Raw genomic sequence first — 20317 nt, 5'->3', positions numbered from 1 at the left:
AGCTTCTTTCGAGCCCACCGTTTGCCGAAGCCACGAGGTCCGGTGCCCTTCCACCGACTTCCAGGATTCAAATCTGATTGGTGCGCCAACGTGGATGCGCAGTAAAAATGGCGCGCATTCACTATCATTCCATCCTTCTTTTATTAATACGTCCTCGCCTTTTCCAACTTACCAATCACGCTTTTCTTCTCGTTCCTCCGTCTCCCTCGCACTTTCGTCCCTCGAACCGTCCAACGGATTATGCTAAACGATTTTGGTCAGAGAAGGGACGAGGCTCGCGCCATGAAGCCTACCTTTTATTTTTTTCTAAGTAGCACGACGTATAGAGCGATCACGATCGCGCGGAATACTCTCCTATACGAGTGTGTGCCGCAGTTCCTCCTCTCTAAATCATTCTCAGCTTTTTATCATCGCGATTCTTCGCGCGTGGAAATAAAAGATACCACATTTATTTAGCCAATTTCTTAGCTTGTACTTTTGGCAATGTCAAAAATATAGTTATTTGAATCGATAAGATCGAGAGTTAATAGTTGATAGAATCAATGTCTAAGCTATTCCAAATGATATTTATCTTCGTAGATTAGTCGTGCGTTTTGATAATATACAGCTTGACGAAAAGAAATAGGTTTTGTGATAAAAATAAAAAGTTGCGTCCGAGCTTGCCAATTATTTGATAATTTATGAATTCGAAGGGTGAGTCGACCGATTGTTAAAAATACGTACTATGTATTTTCGCGGGAAGCCGAGCGTTCTGCGATGAAAGGAAAAAAAGACGATCGTTCGAAAGCAGGTGGACCAGACAGAAAAAGAGGGAGAGCCGATGTAGGAACAAGTTTCGTGTTGAAAATTGACCATCGCGTCATTGCGATTATTTTTTCTTTTTCACAGCAATGATTACGATACAACCCGACGTCGATCAAATGCAAATCCTCGATGATCGTTCAATTTTAATTACACCGTTCGCAATTTTTTCCTTCAACAGAATATCTTGTTTTTATAGCCGATTCGTAGAATTTTGAAACTAACATTGTGTCACTGTACGCAACGCGATAGGGGTTCGAGTTTTGCATTGCGCATTGTGAATGTCAGCAAATTCGTTCAAGGTCGTAATTTCATTTCAGTACAAGGTGTTATCCTTGATACCGCACTGGATCGGTCGCCTCGAAACACCCTTTCTATTTCGTTTCAACCGTGTATGCAATTAATGCGAATCGTAGGTGAACTAACGAACGTAATATCGTAATTATGAACAGTGTGTACGAATGTGCTTCGTTGTACATATATCACGGTTTCCATGCGATGAGGGTAAATTCGACCGTTACAGAAAACGAGTTGAAAAACACCATACACCGTAGATCATGCGGGCACACAAGCTTACGTGTGTTCGTATACGTGTAAAGCGGCTTTGACTGTGACCAAAGTATGGACAGGTGAACACCGTGACCACGATGGTCAGCCGCCGTAACGATTATTACCGAGGTTTGTGATTGCTTTGAAAGATGTTTTGCGATATTCCCACATTATAACCGAGCAACATCATTAGTGGCTCATGATTGTTCAGTTTTTAGGAAGCTCGTGATAGACGTTATTTATCGCGGACATTATATATGTCATACTTTATAACGAAAACCATTTTGCCTTTTTTATCGTTTACTTCTTTCCCATAGAAAAGCAATAAATCGCATAATACAAACATCATAGGCTTCGAATGCTTTTCAGACTTTACTTTAGTCCCGTTTCTAAGGGCAACCGTCGAGTCCTCGAGGGAATATCAACTTCCTCCTTGCTTAAACGCGAGAACATCGATATCCGTGGGGGATTTTCAGTTTGAACGCTCCGCGCTCCCCAACGAGTTCGTTGTTTCCGGTCCCGAGCATACAGACCGGAACACACGGGGAACACGGTGACGTCAGTGCATCGTCGAAAATTAGAGAGAAACCGATCCGCAGGGGTTCTGTGTCAGGATGTAGTTAATACCGGCAACTTTAACTCGAACCCAAGACGATTACAGGGTCGATCATTTTCCATACGCCTGCACACCCTAATAGATAATACGTTTAAGCGGTAAGCAATTTGCCGGATTTTTTCGAAACGTTCGGTTCCTAACGAACGAATTTTACGAAAGATTCTTAATTCTTTTTATAATATTAGACATTCAAATTTCGAGGTTATAATGTTGGGATTCGAATTTGAAGAAATAAAGATTAACCAATACGTTTGATGGAACAAGCAATTTGCTGGATTCTTCTGAAATGATCGTTTCCCTTACGTACGATCCTCGATTTCGTTCACGATTTTGAACACTCAAATTTCAAGATAGCAACAACGTTGGTGCTCGAGTTTAAAAAATAACGATCAACAGCTGACTCGCGAACGGTCAGAATGGGACAAAGACGTAGGAAGTGCGTGGAAAGAAATCGCGAAGAATGGAATTTGAAAATTCGAGACTCAACCCTTTGGCCGGCGCGGCGCAGTCCGAGCAGCTGGCAGCATATGCTCCGAACGAAAGAAAGGAACAGAACGTCACTTTAGAGGACAGCCCGATCAGCGTTGCTCTTCTTTTTTTCGTAAATTCTCCTTGGTCAAGGCACGTCATCCAACATCATCGGGGTAACGTACATCGGTCGGTATCTTTACAAACATCAAAGGGAACAGCCGCCTAGCATCGTCTAACGTTCGACCAACGATAAGAATCCGACTATTGCCAAGCAATCGTTTTGATATTCCAGAAACGTGATCTCTTCCGGAGAGCGAAACTTCTTTTTAAAAAGATCTGTTTCGTATGTCAATGAAGATTCTTATCTCCGGAAGCTGCTGGAAAATTTTATCAAGCGTCAGAACAACTTGAGGAAGTACGTAGAGGAGTAGAAAGGAGCGGCTGAAGAAGTATGAGGAGGGAAAGAGAGATTGAACAAAGGAGAACGTGTTCGCAATCACCTGTATACTCAGGTACCCTGGAGCGTGCGTAAGAAAACAAAGCTGGCTTTCCACGTGCACGTTTACCACAAGGAAGCCGAAAACAAACAGAATCCTTCGTGTGGCCCTAGTATATAAATGCACCATTACAAAGAAACTCGATATATTTCAACATGTTTGGTCATCTGCTCGCAACGCCACGAGGCGCGTCATCCTTCCTGTTACTCCTTGCATCGCGCGTGGAGTTAACACTTTGATTCTTTCCGATTTCTACTGTTGATACTTCAGCCGTAATCCTTTCTTGCTACACGTGGTACTAACGGGACATTTTTGAGAAATATATTCGTTCATCTCGTAGTCCTGTTGCTGATAATTCCGTTAATATCTGCTCTTTCCAGTTGCTAGATGGAAACGTCCTGTTTATGTATCGCGCTTATCATAGACCGAAGGAATAAATGGCGAAAGGGGTGATGTAGCCAACTGCCGGCATTCAGATGCTCTTAAAATTCTAGAATCTCTACGGTAAGCGTAAACGGCAAACGTGAATAAAAGATATTTAACCGTGAATGGTGAGTAGTGACTCATGACGTTGTGATTTATAGCCAAACGTAGGAAGAAGAGATTCTTTCTATTAAATTCCATTTCTCCACTTACATTGAGGAAAATATGAAATTACATAAAAATTCTTTAGTTAAGATATCCCATCTTCCATTAAAAAGAAAAAAAAAAAAAAAATCCGGAACAAGCTGAATTCTTTTCATTTTTTTGTGTCACTTTTGCGTTTCTTCGTTTCAAGATATTTACTTTTAATTTCGTAACAACCTGTACAACGTAACATTACTTAAAGAATAAAAGAGTCAAATATTTCCATATATTTTGAAAAATTATAAAATGCTAGATAGGAAATTTTAATCAAGAGGGACGAAATTCGTCGCAGACGGCAATCGTTAAACAGGTAGATGCGTTCTACGAGGACGATTACGAGTAATTGAGCTAGTTTATCCGTGACAGAAAAATCATGCATGCAACCGAACCACAGAAGAAGAGGAGAAGGGAGCGTTTAACACAGGATGTTTCTCTCCACCTTGTACCCGTGCGTGCAACGTTGTATTTCGTTCATTTCCCGACATTAACCTTTCGTGCGATCAAGTAAAAGGATAGAGAAAAGAGAAACTACACGATCGCTGGCCTCTGTCTACTGGGAATGTTCCGTGACATTTTGTTCAACGTACATCCGTGCATACTTCGCAAACGATAAACGGTTGATTGAGAGAGGAATTTCAGAGAAAAGGCGTAATTTCAGTTATTTTTTCAAGCTCCATACTCAAGGTGAACAAGAACGTTTTCTCTCTGACGGAAACAGAAGACCATCACGAAACCTGAAGGATTTACCTGGACGAAAAATAACGTAGCTCCGGTCGTATGCAATTAAAAATTAAGGAGCAGGTAATATGTTATGGCGAAACGAAACATTCCGCCGTGGAGATCTTTTTTCTCGAACGAACGAGAACAGCATTAGATACGAACAATAAGGGGAGAAGGCGTGACCGAGAGTTTTTCGAGTCTTTACCGATCCAGCTGCTCGTATATACCTACCTTCACCGTTGCTCTCTCGAAACCACCTCCGCACGATAGTTTCTTCAGATAGAACGAATACCAGCAGATCTCTCGAACAGACGCCCAGGAGGGGGTGGAACAGCTGTTCCGCTTAGAAACAGAACCTTCGCGGTCGAACGAATCGCGTGATACTTTCACCCCGCTCTCCACATTACTTCTTAATAATCCTCGTTTTTACACCCACGATTCCTCGAACGATTCGTCATTTTTTCATGTACGCACTGCATACGCGTTTCATCGGCCTATTTAAAACGTCCTACGCAAATGCAGCTGCCTTTAGCCGACGCCTCGTCACGATTTAAGTATGTGAAATTGAAGGAGGCGCGAGTTAACATTTGTTGGGTGTTTCGTTCCAAAAGTCATCGTGTCTGGTGGACTAGTTTTTAAACGGTTGTGGTTACGTTAGCGGTTAGAGCTCGTAGGTGGATGAAAGAAGGGGAGGAAAAAAAAGAAAGAAGTTGGGCCAGGAAACGCAGGATTGCCAGATGCCGAGGGTAATTAAATCGCCGTAAACAGGAGCAGAACCTTTCACGTTGCTTGACGGATGGCAGCCCTCGAGGCAGCTACCATCTTCGAAAACCAGGTCCTGCACGTCATCCAGCGTGCGAATAAGGGAAGTAAGTCGTGCCCGTTAACTGTACACTGAACGCGAATTTTGTCCCTCGCATTTTTGCTGATATCATTTAAAAACTCGTTTTTCCATAAATAAGTCTTTAAAGGGCATTCATACATTTTTTACGCATGGGAGATATAACGGATTTGCTGGTCTTTAAATATTACGTTATAGCCAGATGTTGATGGCAATTAAATCGTTGACCGAACATCCGTCGATCTGGTATTAGATGGGTTCTCGTGTTTCTTCGGTCCAACAGGAAGCAGGAAGGACACGTCCGTTCGACGGAAGAAAAGGCGAGACATCAAGGACCGCTCATCGATACAAAGAAATCGAATCCTCGGAAGTTTGACTAGATTCTCCTTTTTTGATCAAATAATCCATTTCCTTTACGGACAGTAATTTATTTCATCATCGCGCGATTGTACGAATATAAGTCGTTGAATGTTAAACGATGGCGATGATTGAATATCTTTAACTCTTTCATCGCTCATTGTTACATAAGATATAAAGAGAAGATGCTTTATCTGAAATATTTGGATACACATTTAGCCCTTGGTTAATATGCACTTTTCCTATTGCAGATTTAAAACAGGAAATACATATATATCTCTATCCGTGTGTTATCGGAACGATTACACTGCTCAACGTAGTAACTGCACAAATGTGTAAAACATTTACCTTTAAATAATAGTAAACATTTTGCGTCTCAATTTAGTGGAAAATTGCGGTAAATTATTTATTTGATGGTTTCTCGGGTTACGGTGTTAAAAAGCCAGTACGAACGACGAGGAAAAGGATTTAAAAGTGAAAACACACATAATTGGAAACAGTAAGCGCGATCGAATCTCCGAGAGACCTGGGAACAAAGTTCCCGCCAATTTCTTAAAGTGTGCTCGAGGCAGTGTAACGGCCGCCGGTCCGAGATGCTTCGAAAGTGGCAGGTGCAACTCGAGCCAAACTTCATTAAACACAATCGCATCTGCGCCCTCATACTTCCAAAACGTCTTGTGGCCGATGCTGCTCTTCGAGACGAAGAAAGAAGAGGAAGAACAGGAAGCCTGTAGAAGCTTCAAAACAGTCGGTTGAAGCGTTTTAGCTTTCTTTCCTTACGTCGAACTGCACGCATTATGTCATATAAGACTTTTGCACACGTAACATCGATGAACTTACGAAACGATACGAAAGGCAAAGCGATCAATGATAGATCAATTCGATGTATCAGACCTTTCGAAGTATTTGAATTCGGATAATTTTTTGTCAATAAAGACACCCGTTCTGGATGCGGACGTGGAAAAACCAGACGTTCGAGATGCTAGGTTGTGGTTCGTGCCGAAAGGGGCCATAGACGAAGAGTAGTTACGGTTAAAACACAAATCGTTTCTTGGAAGGAAGCTGTAGCCACGTGGCTGATCCTTCAGGCACGCGTGCCTGGTCCTTTGGGCCTTTAAGATTTATTGATATTGGGATGTAGTTTACCGGCAGGCATCGAAACGGGATAAGAATTCAAATTAGACCATTATCGACACCGACAGGCTGACTTTTCTTTACGGCTAGTTACGCAATAAATTTAAATATACTTTTAACGAATGCATTTCGAAAAAATATGTTAATGTCTAATTAGCGTTAACACGCGCTTCTTCGACACATTTCTATAAATTGTTCGATACGAAATATTTACTGACTGTTTAAAATTTTCGTTCCAATAAAATTCAACAGATATTTTTTATTTAATTAGAGATTACGATAGATTTGTTCGTAATAATTGACACATGCATTATACTTGTGCACTATGTGCACCATAATATGTCGATACAGTGCAATGAAAGGAACACTTGCTAGATTATAAAAGACCTTGGACGAAAAATCATCTCTCCCCAATTTCTCATGAACTTGCCTTCTTAGGAAAAGGTGCATGTTTTCCACAGCTTGCGCAGGATATCATAAAAGAGATCCCAGCTCGAGGAACGAGGCGCATAATAGGGTTTCCAGGTCCTTTAAACTTTAAAGGGAAGATCCTTGAACAGCTGACGCGTTCTAAGGTAACCATGTACACTCATTTGATAAATTTTGTACCCCTTAAAAAGACTTTTGCACGAGTGGAGTCAAAAAGCCTGTTGTCGGATTTCTCGAAAAATTTTAGGGAAGAAGTGAAAAAAATCGCTACGATTTTTCAAATATTTGATTGCAATCGGTGATTCATTCCTAGCGTTTCATTTTAAATTTAAAATCGCCTACCTTCGATCTTTTCTGTTGTATCGTACGAGTCCATAAGTAGCATTACTTTTCACATAATACGGTTAAGCTGCTTGATTTCGCGATATGTACCCGAAGAAGTTTCAAGCAATTTTAACGTTGAAAATTTTAATTTTACTATACGGATGCCACTTGACTTTTATTAACTACGATTAGATTGGATATGTTTAGAACGTTTCACGAAAGTATTTGAACGCATGTAATAGAAAACTTTTATGAATATATCGTGTCTGTTTAACAAAATTTTTCGTTATTAGTTATTATTTTTCGTTATAATGAAACACGATTATCACGATTATACTTATAAAATTTGATGTCGATTCAAAAATGTATATATAAGATGCAAGATATTTGTTGAAAACATACGATTTATAAAAAAATTGGTATATACGGTATGATCGTTTTAAACACATAATTAACGAATTGATTGTTCACTGTAGGGATCTGCGCAAAGTGTATATTTGTATTCTCTGTGTACGTTTTCAATTTTGTTTCAAACTTCATTAATATTATACATATTATACATATAAGTCAAATATTTTTACCAACCAAATCTGTCCTAAAGGACTATCCTGATTTATTGGTTCACTGAACAAACGACAGAAAGATCATAATCGAAACGAAAACGAAACAATTATTTCCGAGATTACAGGGAGCCAATAGCCCAAAACCAATTGCTTGACGTGGGAAAACGGAAGTGGTGATCGATATTTCTGCGAGGGTGAAAACTGCTTGAATTGAGTAGGATATCTTTAACGACCTAGACCAACTTTTTTCTAGTAGTTGCTTAATTCCCACGGATGTAAAAAGTTTCGATCGATGCATACGTAGTTAAAAAGATCGTAAATATTCTCGACGAGAAATTAACGCTGATTATCATCGATTTTATTACAACATCTGTTATATACGATATGATATCCAGGTAGTAAAAGGAGGGTGTGTCCAGAATTTGATATTATTTTACCCAAAATCGCTATGAAATACGATCTTTTTCCGGTCTTATATTTACCAGGGTTTACATTCGACGACGTATTCTATCACTTATTCATAGATACATTTATTTTTTTTTTTTTTTTAGTACATCAAGAAACATACTAAAGATGACAGATTCATATTACTGCAACTAATTTTGTTTTCGAACGTATAAAATTGTCGTACAATTTTACTATTTTGCATTCAAATCGATTTTCGGTTCACACGACCGTTCACATGACGTAACGCATATTGAAGTTTGGCAAGTAAACGAGATAATTGGGGTGGGCGTAACCGTGACGGAACGTGAAGGGTGGTCGAAACATCGAATTGTTTCCTAAAGCAGGATAATTAACGAATGTAGTATGCAGTTTCCCAGCGCCATATGTAAGCGTGTTGGTACATCATATGGATCTGTTCGTCAATATGTACATTGTGCACACTGCACTTGATCCCATCACTAATGAAAACCTATTGTTTATCGATATTTTGCAATGTCTTGGTAAATTTAAAATCTACTTCTATAATAGATAATAGTTGCACAAATTTGACTCGTGTTTATTATCAAACACCGTATCCTCTGTTTCTCTTGTACATCACGCCTAGATATCCAATTATACCGACGAGAATAATACCTCCGATAATACCACCTACTATGGCTCCAACATTACTATCCGTTGACTCAGTATTGGCACAATTCACTGAAAAGATATCTCTAGTATCATTCTGGCGTTATACAAATATTTAAGATTAATGATGAATTTCTATTATTGAACCAATAAAATTGACGTTCGTTTTACCTGATTTCGAAGTAATATTCTTCGCCTTATTGAACGCAATCAAAGAAACTTTACCGATAGTTATGACGACATTTTGAGCATTCACCGAAGTTTTATCGGAGCATTTGTACACATTGTTTAGAGGAGTGGAGAATATGTCGAGTTTTCCCGTTGTGACATTTATATATGAACCGATAGCTATGAGCAAACTAGCATTAACATAACATACTGTAATAATGTAAAACTTCTTACAGCACATTTCGAAACCTTACCGTTAGCTTCAGGAAATGTATGATCATCTAAGTAAATAGACAGATTCATAGACTGAATGAAATAATTTGATTTGTCGTTCACAAAATTAATCGTAACCTTATTTTCTTGGGAATTAGCTTCTGGATTCTCAGTCCAAATTAAATTCATTGTAGATTTTTCATTCTCGCACGTGCCATTTACATTCATTTTCTTTCCACTACTACTTTCTGGTACTATCAAAGTCGTTTGGCGCGTCTACAGAGTGTACAAGATTAATTTCATATCAAGCATGAATATCATTAAAACGAAGCGTGCATCATGATGAAAATAGTTTAGATTCGAAAGATACGTACTGTAGATGTACCTTTTGTCGCGTATGGTACTTTTATAGAAATCGACATATTAGCTGCGATGCAAGGTACATTTTCCTTATTTATCACTACGTAAGGATAGCCTACTACAGAAGGTATAGGTTTATGTCCGCCTGAGTTGGCAGGACATTCTGTCACTAAAAAAACGAAAGCATTTTTATTGTATTTGGAAGAATTTGCAATATTTAAAGTACAATTTGGCGCGATTAATATTAATTTACCTTCTTTCGGGTTAAGATATTTTTTGGTATTGAATGCGATAAATGTAACATTGGTTATGTTTAAGTGGATATCATCGACCTTTATTTCGTGACTAAGACCTGTGCAATTATAAAGTCCGTTAATCCCAGATGCCGAAAACAGATCCTGCATACTATATGACTCCCCCTGTATAGCTGTTGTTTTGTCTAAAATTATTATTACGATGCGTTAATCGTGAAATACGATTACAAAGTATAAGAACGCATGGATTTTTTGATATATAGACTGTGAATTCTTATGTAAATTCATATTTATAAGAATACAATTAAGAAATTAGAACCTCGGTAGAAAATTGTTTTAGCTGCCAAATATCACAGAAAGCGCTATATTTTGGATATCTTATATATTTTTTCGTACTATGCGCGTTCTATGCAATTTTGCATTTTCAATTCTCCTATAGATACATAAAAATCCGCAGTTCAGTGATACGCGAATGATTCCTAAACATAGTGGCACAACATACCATTTTTATCATAATATACGGTAGCCGCTACTTGATAAACGAAGAAATTAGTCTCATTTCTACCAATATGAAACGTAATTGTATTTATCGTACTATTTTTCTCTGATTCTGACCAGCTTAGTGTCATTTCGGAAGATTTATTACCGCAATTACCGCTAACAACAGCTGTAGACGGGACGTTTAGCGTTCTATTAATCTGTAAAATGTAGCATATGAGTCGATGTTACTGTAACAGTAGCAGACCAAAAGCATATCACATGTTTTAGAAACTTACTTGCGAATCACCTTTTTTATACAGGACTGTCGCATTTATCGACATTTTGGCCAATGTGCAAGGTATACCAGTATCATTTCGCCACACAATATACGTGAAGTCACGTTCAAAATATGTTCTTTCACAGTCGATTACTGAAATATTCAGATCTAGTTTCATTTTTGTAATCAATTGCATATTACATGCGCGTGTAACCAATTTTTTTATCAATCGCTTGAAGCATCATGCCAGGTTTGTCTTGGCCGATGGTAAAAATATTTTACCTTGTTTCGATGCGAAATCTTGTTGGGCATCGAAGGCGACTAAGAGAACATTGCGCATAGTTACGGTAATTCCTCCTATCGACGTAAATATTTTTTCAGAGCAGCTATGGATTCCATTTTTGGCGGGTGTGGAAAAGAGATCCTTAAATGTCGCAAGCATCTGAATGAATTCACCTGCGTCTAACGGATTTATCATGTGTTAGCATAAATAATAAAAAGGCAGATATTTTTAATGGGGCGGTAATTTATACGCATACTCTGAGCATCCTTGAAATGTGTCTCATCTACGAAAATGTTAGCAGAAATCACAGAAACGTGGCTCTCTATATTGTCTCTCTGTAGATAAAATATAATTGTATTTGTTATATTATTTGCAAATGTCGATTCAGTTTTCGACACTTCTGGGTTCCAGTTTAACACCATAGTAGAAGTTCCCCTTGAAGAGTCACATGCTCCGGAAACATTAAGTGTGGTTGGAACTTTTATAATCGCAGTATCGTTCTAAAGAAACGTAATTAATTTATATAAAAGTATTCTAACTTAAGAGATGTTTCATATCTCAATTCTTACTTGCATATTGTTCTTTCTGTATGGTATCTTCAAAGAAATTGACATTCTTGCTAATGTACATGCGCCATTTTTATCCCTTAAAACGTAAGGAAATGTTGGAGTTTCTTTTTTTTTATCGGAGCATTGCTCTCCTACAAGACGATAAATGTTTATTAGATTTCCCATTCTTGCATACTCCGATTATTATTATTCTATTATTAGGTCTTAATAGAATAACACGTAATATCTATTACAGATCGTACAAAGATAATATAGATATAATTTACCTTTGGGCGCAGAGATATCGCCGTTCTTATAAAATGCGATTAAAAAAACGTTTTTTATATCTATTTTTGCGTTACCAACTTTCACTTCCTCATTTCTTTCGCACTTATAAATTCCATTCGTAACGGGTGCAACGAATAAACGAAGATCGGTATCTGATGTTGCGTTAAACCAATCGTCTAAAGTATACATACGTTTGTAAAAAAATTACGGAGTATAAGATATGACGTAGAAAGAGATATTTAGCACTAAATTTTACCCGTTGAAGTAGAAGAATTATTTTTATTTAGGTATATATTAAGACCGATAGAAAAAAGCGAGAAATTTTCGTGATCGTTGATAAATGTAAATTTAATTGTGTTTTCTTTGTCATTGTTATTTTCTTTCCAAATTAGTTTCATTTCTGATATTACAGATGAACAATGACCATCGACTGTAGCGTTGACTGGAACACTTAAGATTTTATTGGCGTTCTGTAATGAAAATTTTAATGCACCATATTGATTCACCCTTAACCATTATACGCAATATAAAAAATATTTCATATTTAGATCATACATTATCCTTCATTGTATTCGTCGTAATGGTAATTGACATATTTGTCAAAATACACGGCAGTGTTGTTATCGTGTTATTTACGACGTACAAAAAATCCTTTTTTGTTAGTTTCGTTTCCTCGGCATTCATCACATTTTTATTTTCTGATCTCGATGCTAATCCTTGTCCATTAATGTTCCGAGAGGTCGCTGAAACTTTTTATAACGTGATACACTTTAAACTACTTTTATATACATTTATATACACGTCGTTAGCTTTAAATTTAATAATAAAAATTATTTTTGTATTTAACACTCAACAAATTATAAGCAGTTGCGACATTAAATACATTATATGATCTTACTGATAACGATTAAGGTAGATACAAATAATAATCCCAATTGTTGTCGATTCATATTTCTTTCACAATTATATATTGTCTTATTCGATTCTGATAATTTTTATTACTCGCGACTTTAAATATGTTACAGTATAATTCGATTTTATGGTAGACAGGTTGAAAGTGAAGGAAAACGTATATGCCAGTGAATATAAAAGAATCAGCTTATCCCTACTCTCAAACATACTTGTATCAACGTTATCGCTTTTTTCTGATAGACCGAGATAATACATGTTTCATTCGATATTTTCATTCGATAATATATTTCTATAATTCATTACAAAGACGTATTATTACTTCAAGGACAATATCTAGATCGCATGCTTCTCCTTAGTTTTATCTAGAACTTTCATAACGTTTGTTTTAATTAATTTGACTAATTTCCTCGCGCTGCACCTTGTTATATGTAACATTAGTCGATCGATAACTACGACAAAAATTATCTAATTACATAGTTTTAATACCGCTGCTACGAAGAAGCAAATCAATAATGGTGGATAACAACGTATCTGAACTCGACGAAACTAAACTAGAAACTAATCGAAGAAATAAAATAAATGATAGGAAACAATTAACGGTAACGGGATCGATATATGTCCGTTTTTGGTATGTCGGTTGCAACCGATATCTTTTATCACGGTTTTCCGTTTCTGTATCACGATAAAGCCGTCGCTACCGATTCATACGTACAGTGGTTAACCGTAAGTATCAGTGAATAATATAATGCCTCGAACTCTCCCCTGATTTTTGTAGTTCGTGGGTGGTTGCGATTTTGACGAACGCCCTTCATGTGTTCGACGTGGGCGTAAGAACCGAGTGAAATTGAAAAAGAACGTGGCAAGCGTGACAAAAATTGGACAGGATGTGGTTGCACGCGCCCACGACAATCCACATTAACCGTGTATTAAGCAAAGGCAACCCTTCGCTCTCTTTTGCCCGTTATTGTTCCTGGCAGCTGCCTAATTCACGGTTTCGCCTGATTTTTTCCTCCCTCTTTCTCCCTCGTTCTTTTCCTCTCTTCTCTCCAGACCACCGTATCGCCAGCAAACTACCAACTTGTACCAAGTTGATCGCGTTATTACATAGTTATGAACTCCGATAATCATACAAACGAATAATAAAAATGAATTCTCCGTTCGTTTTCTCCAGCGATCGCGTTACTCGCAGTGTAATCAAAAAATCGCTAGGTCGATGTCATTTACAGAGAAGTCTTAGTTTCCGATATTCAACGCAATCTCCTTTTCTCTATATACGTCTACGTCTGTGTAACGATACAGCCAATGGAAATATCTGGAAAATTCTTCTGTTGAAATATCATTTAAAACAGCTGTCATAAATGATGAATCCGATGAGTCAGGTAACGTGCTGTTTTACACTTCGATAATCGTCATTTCATCTTTGCCGCGAAAATTGCTTATTGGTTCCGGTCAACTTCTTCCTCCTCCCGTAATTGAGGCTACGTAGTCATGAAAGATATTCGTTTCGAAAGCGGAACCAATTAAAAGCTGAATAAAAATTTTAAATGGTATTTCAAAAAAGAAGAATGTTTCTGATGTTTCCAGCGGCTTTACGAACATTGTCGTAAGCGCGCAGAGAGAAGGAAGGACGCTGTTAAACAACGAATAGTAGAATTTTCTCTTGTAAGTAACATTAGTCTGGAAGCTTTCTGAGCGTACTTTTCACATAAATAAGTGTTTTATATATATGCAATTATACACAGGACGCAATCGACTCTGTATCTTGAAAAATGTCGGCTCAAATTAAATCAAATTAATATGTATTCAACGATACTATATATACATCGTTTTTGATATTTTCTTACCAGGCACTAAAAAACCGGTAACTCTCTGTTTCACGCAAAGTAAAGTCATCTTTTGATCTTTGGCAAGAATTTACGACAGTATGCGCAACGGACAATTTGGTACGATCCAGATGTTTGTCGTTCCTCTGTTTGCCTCTTTTAGAATCCTAAGCGATCTCGTTTTCATCCCACGAAGAAAGGGAAACCAGCAAGCCCTTTTCATAACGATGTTTGTCCATCGGTAAACGACGTGGCCCGGTTCGTTCGTTAATAATAGCGGCAAAGAACGATCTTGTAACCGATCGTTGGCCGCGACCATTGGGCATTGTGCGCTGACCGTAATTTTCATCACAGGGATTTTCCAAATTCGTCGAGTAACCACCGCTTTGCGGGGGAGCCGGTTACTCAGGCAACCTTCAGACCCAACCATTTTCAAGTCATTCAACCAGAGATGCATGCCACGTGTTTTCTGCAAGCTGCAAAGCGTTACGTCCACGGATTACTAATCGTCTCTGTGCGTTGAAATCAGAGTTAAAATACACGACACATGTCAACGTTGCGTATAATCGCTATGCTATGGTGCATTCTTTCTTTATTTTCAATGTGTGTGTACCAGCATGCTTTCTTTTATGCGCGTAAAAGGATTAAGAATCACGTCAAACAGAAGGAGAGAGAGAGAGACGAAGTATAAACACAGAACGGAACGCAGATTGAACCGATAGAAATCTGCACGATGGCATGGCTAACCGTTCCAGGTTTATCCAGTGATACTCTGGCGACATTTTCTGCGATAGACGTTTCCTGTGGAGTCGTATCCACTAAATTTCAACAGATCGATCTTATCGATCGGTATTACTCGATCGACCATCTGTCAAAGACACTCTTCAAGGGTTGCTAACCCTTTTCTGGACCTCTACTGGACTTTTACGGACGAGCGGTTACCCACAATGCACTGTGAAAGGTGGACGAACAAAGGGAATGAACGGATACGTCGATTGCTCGATGCGTGACACGAATTTCCTCCATCGACGTGTCTGCACTTACCGTATGTTTTTGAGAGGCACCGCAAACATCAATTTTGTATCGATTATGTAATGTGCAAACAACAGCGTTATTTCTCAAATGCTCGCTGGAAACTAGTCTATCGTTCACCGTGCGTCTTAAACTCGATCAAATGACAATACCTACATCAAATAAGAAAGAAAGCCGAAAAAGAATTTCCACCTTCAATTTTTTAAACGTATATCGAAATTTTAATTCATTTCAATGACGAATTTATTCAACGAGTAGTGTAGGATATTCTATTAACGATATCTGCCTATTCTAGAAAAATCTTTCAGTTACAAGGTTTAGACACAACGTCAGTATCTAATTACTTTACGTGTTAATGCTTTTCGTATAGTCCGAGTATGAACCGAAAAATATAAATGAAATCTAAAACATCGAACGCTAACCTCGTACAATTTCTCGATTAAGTCAGTCGTTTCTGTAACTTCGATTCGATCGACGACGCGGCACCACGTAACGGAAACGTAAAGAACACGTGCAGACGCGCGACTCCTCCTTTAGGAAGAACAGGATCATAGAAGGTATCGTTTAATCGCGACGATTGCTCCAGGTCGCGATACGTTTAACTCGCAGCATGCACAAGCGCGCCTCTATGTACGTGCACGCGCGATCGTCCACGCACGGTAACACGAGAGGAAGTTAAATTAACGAGTGGAGCTCCGCACGGAGCGGAGTTTGTTGCAGGAGGGAAGCAGCCCGCGTATCTCGGATATGCAAATTCGTAATAACGCTGTACGCCCGCGTATTACCGCGCGCGGATCCTCGACGCGGCATGCTCGTTGAAATTTACCGGAACGAAAGCCGCATCAGATAACGCTATTACGTTATACCCCACATTTTTCTTCCCTGCTACAATATCGGTTTCTGTACTTACGCCCTGTGCGTTCTCCAGCGATTATCTGACACTTTGTTTGCCGAATTCGAGCAACCCTAGCGAGAATTCGCCTCGAGAGACCGACGAAGGCTTCGCCGATTCTGATTCGTACAGCTATTTCCCGTTTACTACGTTACAACGTTTCGATGCATGTGAAAAATATTCGTATGTCAATTTATTAGTTTTATTACTATTATAACATTGACACGTTAATTAATTTTCTCCGAACACAAAGCATCATCCAGCAGCGCTTTCATACGACTACACAAATTTGATACCGCGAACCTGATACGTAAAACATGACGAAACAACGCTTCATTAGGGAACAGGAGTATGCGATGCGGCAAAAAAAAAAATGTAATCCTCGAGCAACCCTTGTGCTGACAGCGAAATAGACATTTTTATTTGTCCGTTAATAATTGTTTACGCTCTTACGGAAATATCGCAAAGTCGCTCTGGATCTTATTTCTTTAAAGACCTTTGCATCGACGCGAGTTGTTATTTCGATTGTTCACATAAGGGTTGAACTGTCAATGAGACGCATCCCGATTAAGCGAGCATTTTTTTGTGAAACTGGAGGAAGCGCGTACACATAAATTGGATTTGAAGTTTGGCGCGTAACGCGGAAAGCGTGTATTCTCCTTTGGCCGCTCGCAATTACGCGGATATTAACTTGTGCGTGAACTAAATTTCCCCAAGTTACGAGCGTAACGCGTGAGATTAGCATACGAATGTAAAAAAATGCCGCAGTCCGGGGAAATCGAGCGAAACTTTTCGTTGGTTCACACGCGACAGGTGCGAACACGCGAAACGAACGACGTCGTCGACGACGCGACGGTGCGATTTTACGCGCGAATTTTATGTTCCGTAAACAAACTACTCTTGCAGAACCTTCCCCTTTGACGCTCGCGTGTGAAAATGACCAACGATTCCCAGTTCATCTTCGTTCTTCTTCTCCCTTTTTGTTCGTGCTACCGAACACAGTGGTTCCAAGGTTTAACGCATTCGCTATTAGTACAATACGAATGTTTACTTCTAGAATTGCATCTTTTTGTTTTCTTAGGAAAATTATTTCGCGTTACGTAATTTTGCGCGCGCATTTTGAGATACGGTACGTCCGGTAGGAAATGACGAAGGAATCCCTTGAAGACATTTCCGTTGGTATTTGCTTCCGGATTAAGGGACGACCAATGGGCACGTGTCTTTCCTGTCAGCGAAAAGGTTTCGCACGGCGAACGTTTTTTCTTCACGCTTTCGATCCGTCCGATTCGAAGAAATTTGAAAATTATTCACACTCGAATTGATAAAATTTATATGGGAAATTTGAAGGTAATCGCACCTTTGCCGCAAACTCCTGCGAATAAGATATTTTTCTAGATTTTCAGAACATGTTTGTTGAACGTGTGTTCAATGTAATGTCTTAATCCGTCAAAGCTCACCGTTGCTTCGATACAATATTTCATTTTCAAGCTTTTTCGATCAATTTTCGTTATCGAATTCCCCTTCTCAACATTGTAGCTACGAAAAAGAGTTGCAACAAGTCCTGCTTAATATTAGGTTATGCCATAAGTTCGTTCCGTTTTCCGAGCGGTTATATATGTTAAGATCGTTTACATACCTTTCAGTTTCGTGAAAAAATCTAATACCCCTCTCGTTCTACGACTTCTTCCCATTTTTCAAGTGCATCGGCCCCTTATCGCCGTATGTTTATAAAATCGACACGTGAAATGTATACAGAAAAGTCGGCACGAACTTATGGGATGACCTAATATCTTCCTCGTTATCATCTAGATTCTAGAATTTCATGAAATGCGAAGAATATTTATAAAATTAAACCGTATGGTTTAACTCTTAATAGGTTAACGAGCCACGCGTCGCGAGAAGCAGGTCTGCGACACGAAATATCCTTCGACAGGCTGTTCTTTGTGTAATCGTGGCCCATTATTTCCATGCTGGGGGCACGTGAACCATATGGCTCACGTGACCGTCGATGCACGCGTTCTCCAACTTCGATCGAGCTATCGAATTCACGAAATTTAAACTTTGCACGCGCGATCAGTTCCCCGTCCGCGCTTCGTTGGCTTCATGGGAAATAACATTAGCCGTCCACGTTGTCCCTGAATGGAACTTTTTCCCTTCTTCCCTGCAACCCCTCAAAGTATCCGTGTTCGTGTTCGCATCGGATACTCGGCTATTTTATATTCGTTTCCGATCGAATCTACGATTAAGTATTCAAATATTCCGTGATTGTTTCATACGATTTAACGTGCACTACGTTCGAATCGTCAACGCACCGCAATTAGCAATGGGTTCACCAAGCCGTGGCGCTAAATATGCATCAATCTGCACCGATCCGAGACTCGTTTTTTGTCGATCGTGTATCCTGTGCGACGTTGATGACACCGTGTCGACGTTATGCTAAGTTAAGATAGAAACGCGTTCGAACGAATTATCGAACGAAACGTCTGAAAATCGGAATGTACGCGACGGATCATGAAAATATTCGAAGGTGTATTGTAGAAATTTTGTACGAATGTATCGAGTTTGTTATACGAAATGTATTTTATCAACGATAATATATGTATTTTATTGTATGTATTTTATATATGTTTTATATGTATTTTAAATGTATTTTATCATATCGATATTTTATCAACGCTGTAACAGAAACCCGATTATCGTGATCATGTTCGTAAAATTCGAAACCAATCCGAAAATGTAGTATATAGAAGTTACAAGCCATTCATTGTGAACATACATTCGGTAAATTAATTAGTATACAGCACGCTTAGTGGTCTTAAATGTATAACATAATATAATTAGTGCTAAAGATGATCTGATTAAATATTATAGATTACCGATATAGCGAACAATAGAGTGTTCAAATATTTTGGTGATCTACGTGAAATGCGTGGTTGCATTAAGCAATCTTGTAATTTCGTCTATACGTCTTGAATTTTCGTTTCGAGATTTATAAATACGATTATGATAATCAGCTGTCGTTACAGGACTAATGGAGTTTCATGAAATTTTATACGCTGCACGTAGTATATACTGCTAAATATTTTCTATGGTAAATGTTCGAATATTTTCCAGATTCACTGTGTACATACATACATTTCGTTGTTCTGACATGTTTGTCGAAACAACAAATCCTGCTTTCATTTTTATGCGTTTTTTTGTTGACAAAAAGCCGTGTTCGACCGTTACAAGAACGGTATTCGTTCCAGAGAGCATTGTTCATTGTACAACCGCGTACACCTGCGCTTTACGATTGCTAAAAGCGGAAGAACTCCCCTGTGCATATGCTTCACCTGTGCTTTTCTATACTTTCACGTGTGCACCATATCGGAGAAAGAGCGTTGATGCGTTTCTTAAATGACATTCTTTAGAAATACTTTTCTTCGAATTATCGTATATTACTCTTGTTTTGAGGTGGACTACGTTGCATCGTTTTTAATTGTTTGCTTGAAATTCTACAATGGATTTCTCTATCCATAGTTACGTTTTAAGTATCGAAATCATTTATTCGTAATAAGTAAACTTAGTTTTGTTTATGAATATGCTTCGGCTGTAATTTTATGTTACCGACAATAGATAAGAATTGTATTCGTTCGATGGTAAAGTAGATTCCTCTTTTATGAACATCGAAAATGTCTAATACGATGTTATCGATTCAGGATAAACTGTTATATTATCTTCGAAAGTTTCAAGATTTTGGCTAGATGGCGTTCGAGTTGACCTTTCGCAATAACAACGCAGTAAA

The 20317-nt window shown here is 38.5% G+C and overlaps 1 protein-coding gene across 1 annotated transcript; it reads right to left on the bottom strand.

The window, feature by feature from the left end:
• Nucleotides 1-8458: 8458 nt before the first annotated feature.
• Nucleotides 8459-12956, bottom strand: LOC126919055 (uncharacterized). The gene is made up of 14 exons (XM_050727744.1): nucleotides 12773-12956; nucleotides 12430-12623; nucleotides 12131-12344; nucleotides 11874-12050; nucleotides 11608-11738; nucleotides 11295-11538; nucleotides 11038-11217; nucleotides 10775-10908; nucleotides 10501-10696; nucleotides 9998-10183; nucleotides 9759-9913; nucleotides 9426-9660; nucleotides 9175-9351; nucleotides 8459-9075 (listed from the first exon to the last, which is right to left on the bottom strand). The coding sequence occupies exons 1-14, from the start codon at nucleotides 12822-12824 to the stop codon at nucleotides 8939-8941; spliced, it is 2412 nt and encodes an 803-aa protein (XP_050583701.1). The 5' UTR covers nucleotides 12825-12956; the 3' UTR covers nucleotides 8459-8938.
• Nucleotides 12957-20317: the final 7361 nt, after the last annotated feature.

The sequence above is a fragment of the Bombus affinis genome, chromosome 7 (assembly GCF_024516045.1).
Source record: "Bombus affinis isolate iyBomAffi1 chromosome 7, iyBomAffi1.2, whole genome shotgun sequence".
NCBI classification, from domain to species: domain Eukaryota; kingdom Metazoa; phylum Arthropoda; class Insecta; order Hymenoptera; family Apidae; genus Bombus; species Bombus affinis.
This window is presented reverse-complemented; position numbering and strand designations above follow the sequence as displayed.

What these genes read in the sequence shown, in the direction of transcription:
- LOC126919055 (XM_050727744.1), bottom strand. Translation starts at nt 12,824, where the DNA reads ATGAATCGACAACAATTGGGATTATTATTTGTATCTACCTTAATCGTT. An exon ending in CGTATATTATGATAAAAATG is followed by an intron (nt 10,184 to 10,500) that starts GTATGTTGTGCC and finishes TAATAATTTTAG; the next exon opens with ACAAAACAACAGCTATACAG. An exon ending in ATATCTTAACCCGAAAGAAG is followed by an intron (nt 9,914 to 9,997) that starts GTAAATTAATAT and finishes TCGTTTTTTTAG; the next exon opens with TGACAGAATGTCCTGCCAAC.